Source organism: Nicotiana sylvestris, chromosome 12 (genome assembly GCF_000393655.2).
Source record: "Nicotiana sylvestris chromosome 12, ASM39365v2, whole genome shotgun sequence".
NCBI lineage: Eukaryota > Viridiplantae > Streptophyta > Magnoliopsida > Solanales > Solanaceae > Nicotiana > Nicotiana sylvestris.
This window is the reverse complement of record NC_091068.1, coordinates 92137114-92140364: the sequence shown is the minus strand read 5'-3', so window position 1 is coordinate 92140364 and position 3251 is coordinate 92137114. Positions and strand designations below refer to the sequence as shown.

The 3251-nt window shown below is 44.8% G+C and overlaps 1 protein-coding gene across 1 annotated transcript; it reads left to right on the top strand.

Annotated features, from left to right (window-relative positions):
• The first annotated feature begins 2155 nt into the window (after positions 1–2155).
• LOC138883376 (uncharacterized) lies at positions 2156–2767 on the top strand. The gene has a single exon (XM_070164058.1). It carries the CDS (start codon positions 2156–2158, stop codon positions 2765–2767), a length of 612 nt encoding a protein of 203 aa, XP_070020159.1.
• Positions 2768–3251: the final 484 nt, after the last annotated feature.

Genomic DNA, 3251 nt, shown 5'->3' with positions numbered 1-3251 from the left:
TCTAGAATCTCGTGCATTTGTTACTCTAGATCCAGGTTGTACTTAGATATGTAGGTTATTATTCCACTTCGTACTTTATTCTAGTTTCATTTTAGTTTAATTGGTTTATTTATTTGAATTGTTTAAAAATTGGCTTAAGAATTACTTTAACGTTGGCTTGCCTATCGAGTGAAATGTTAGGCGTCATCACGGTCCCTGAAGGTGGGAATACTGGATCGTGACATGTTGGTATCAGATCACTAGGTTACCTAGGTCTCATAAGTCACGAGCAAGCTTAGTAGAGTCTGGAGGATTGATACGGAAACGTCTATACTTATCTTCTAGAGGCTATGAAGTCTAGGAACAATTTCACTTCTATTCTTCTCTGTCGTGCAATTTTATTCTATCATTTATGATTGAACTCTTCAATTCTTTTTCTCTCGCAGATGGTGAGAACACGTACTATATCTACAGCTAGACAATAGCTGAAGCACCTAGTGGTAGCTCCTACTAGGGGCAAAGGTCGAGGTGGAGGTCGCGCCAGAGGCCTAGGTAGAGGCAGAGCTTAGCCTAGAGCTCGAGCAGCAACACCAGCGCCATCAGTGGAGCCTAAAGTAGATTTTGATGAGGAGGTTCCAGCTCAGACCGTTCCTGTTGGATCAGCTCAGGTCCCAGAGGGGTTTATCACCACTTTAGTGCTTCAGGACACTTTAGTCCGTTTAATGGGCCTTATGGCGTGTGTGACCCAGGACGATAAACTTTCGGTGGCACCAGCCGTCTCTTAGGCTGGGGAAGGAGCAAAGACTCTTGTTACTCACATTCCGGAGCAGATGGCTCCCTAGTATCAGATTCCAGCAGCCCCGCCAGTTGGGTAGTTCAGCCAGTTGTTGCGTCACAAGCCGGTGACAGGCCCGCCATGTCTTCTGAGGCTTTATTGATATTGGACAAGTTTACTAAGCTCTTTCCAGTTCACTTCAGTGGCCTTCTGAGGACCCATAATATTATCTTGATCGCTGCCATGAGGTGCTGCGGAACATGGGTATAGTTGAGACCAATAGGGTCGATTTTGCTGTGTTTCAGATGATGGGTTCTGTCAAGAGGTAGTGGAGAGATTATATGTTTACCAGACAAGCTGGGTCACTTGTACTTATTTGATATCAATTCTCACAACTATTTCTAGAGAAGTTCTTCCCTATTACACTGAGAAAGGATTACCGCAGGCAGTTTGAGCGTCTTCAGCAAGGCAGTATGCCTGTAACTAAGGTACGAGACCCGTTTTGTGGATCTAGTGCGTTTTGTCCTTATCTTGCTTCCTACTGAGAGGGAGAGCATGAGGAGATTTATCGATGGACTCACCTACACTATCAGGCTACAGATGGCCAAGGAGACCGGTGGTGATATTTCCTTTCAGATGACTGCCAATGTTGCTAGGCAGATCCAGATGGTTCTTGCTTAAGAGATGAGGTAGGGGTCTGATAAGAGGACTCATCATTTCAGTGGGTTCAATGGTGCCTCGTCTGTAAGCATGGGTACTTTTGGTAGAGTCCATCCTTTCAGGCCGTTTCAGTCAGCGCTCTAGGCATCTCATAGTGCATCAGGGAGTCGCGACCCTTATGGGTCTCATCATAGTGCACCACTAGCTCCTATTAGTGAACCTCCACTCTAGAGTTTCAGGGTGGTTACCCAGGTCGACAGAGTCAGTTCTAGGGTAAGCAGACACAACAACCGAGGGCCTGTTATACTTGTGGTGATCCGAGGCACATTGTTAGATTTTGCCCACGGGCACCGGGCAGCACACAATAGTAGGGTTGTCGTGCCATGGTTCCTGCACCAGTTGCTTCACTGCTCGCTCAGCCAGCTAGAGGCAGGGGTCATGCAGCCAGAGGTAGAGGTCAGACCATTAGAGGTGGAGGTCAAGCTATGCTAGCAAGTTAAAGGTTGTCCCAAAGACGTGGTTCAGAGTGGTGGGGCCCAGGCCCAGTGTTATACTTTCTCAGTTAGGCCTGAGGCTGAGTCATCTGATACTGTTATCACAGGTATTGTTCCAGCTTGCCATAGAGATGCTTCAGATCTATTTGATCCAGGCTCAATTTATTCCTACGTGTCATCCTATTTTGCTTCATATCTGGTTGTGCCTCGTGATTCTTTGAGTGATCCAGTATATGTGTCCACACTTATGGGAGATTCTATTATAGTAGATCGTGTCCATCACTCGTGTGTGGTTACTATTAGGAGTCTTGAGAGTAGCATAGACCTCCTACTTCTTGATATGGTAGATTTTGATATCATCTTGGGTATGGATTGGTTGTCATCTTATCATGCTATATTGGATTGTCACGCCAAGACGGTGACCTTAGCCTTGATGGAGTTGCCTCGATTAGAGTGGAGAAGAACTCATGTCCATTCTACCAGCAGGGTTATCTTTTATGTGAAGGCTCGGCGTATGGTCGAGAAAGGGTGTCTAGCTTATTTGGCTTATGTCCGCGATTCTAGTGCAGATGTTCCTTCCATGGATTTAGTACCAGTTGTTCGTGAGTTTCTAGAGGTGTTTCCTGCAGATCTGTCGGGGATGTCACCCGATAGAGATATTGACTTCTGTATTGATTTGGCTATAGGAATTCAGCCCATTTCTATTCTGATATATCCAGAGTTGAAAGAATTGAAGGAGGAGTTGCAAGATTTGCTTAATAATGGCTTCATTAAACCTAGTGTCTCGCCCTCGGGTGCGCTCATATTGTTCATGAAGAAGAAATATGGATTGATGAGGATGCACATTGATTATCGGTAGTTGAACAAGGTCACCATCAAGAACAAGTATCTACTGCCGAGGATTGATGACTTATTTGATCAGCTTCAGGGTGCCAAGGTGTTGTTGAAGATTCATTTGAGGTCTGGCTACCATCAGTTGAAGATTAGGGTATCCAATGTCCCTAAGACAACTTTCGGACTCGGTACGGACATTATGAGTTTCTTGTGATGTCATTTGGGTTGACAAATGCCCCAGCAGCATTTTATGGATTTGATGAACCGATTGTTCAAGCCCTACTTGGATTCTTTTATGATTGTATTTATTGATGATATTTTGATCTACTCCCGCAGTCGAAGAGTAGCACAAGCAGGATCTTCATATTGTATTTCAGACTCTAAGAGATAGCCAGTTATACGTCAAGTTTTCATAGTACGAGTTTTCAAAGAAGATTGAGGCAGTTCTAAACTAGACTAGACCTACTAAAGCTACAGAGATCCAGAGTTTCCTAGGTTTGGCGGGTTAT

What these genes read in the sequence shown, in the direction of transcription:
- LOC138883376 (XM_070164058.1), top strand. Translation starts at nt 2,156, where the DNA reads ATGGGAGATTCTATTATAGTAGATCGTGTCCATCACTCGTGTGTGGTT.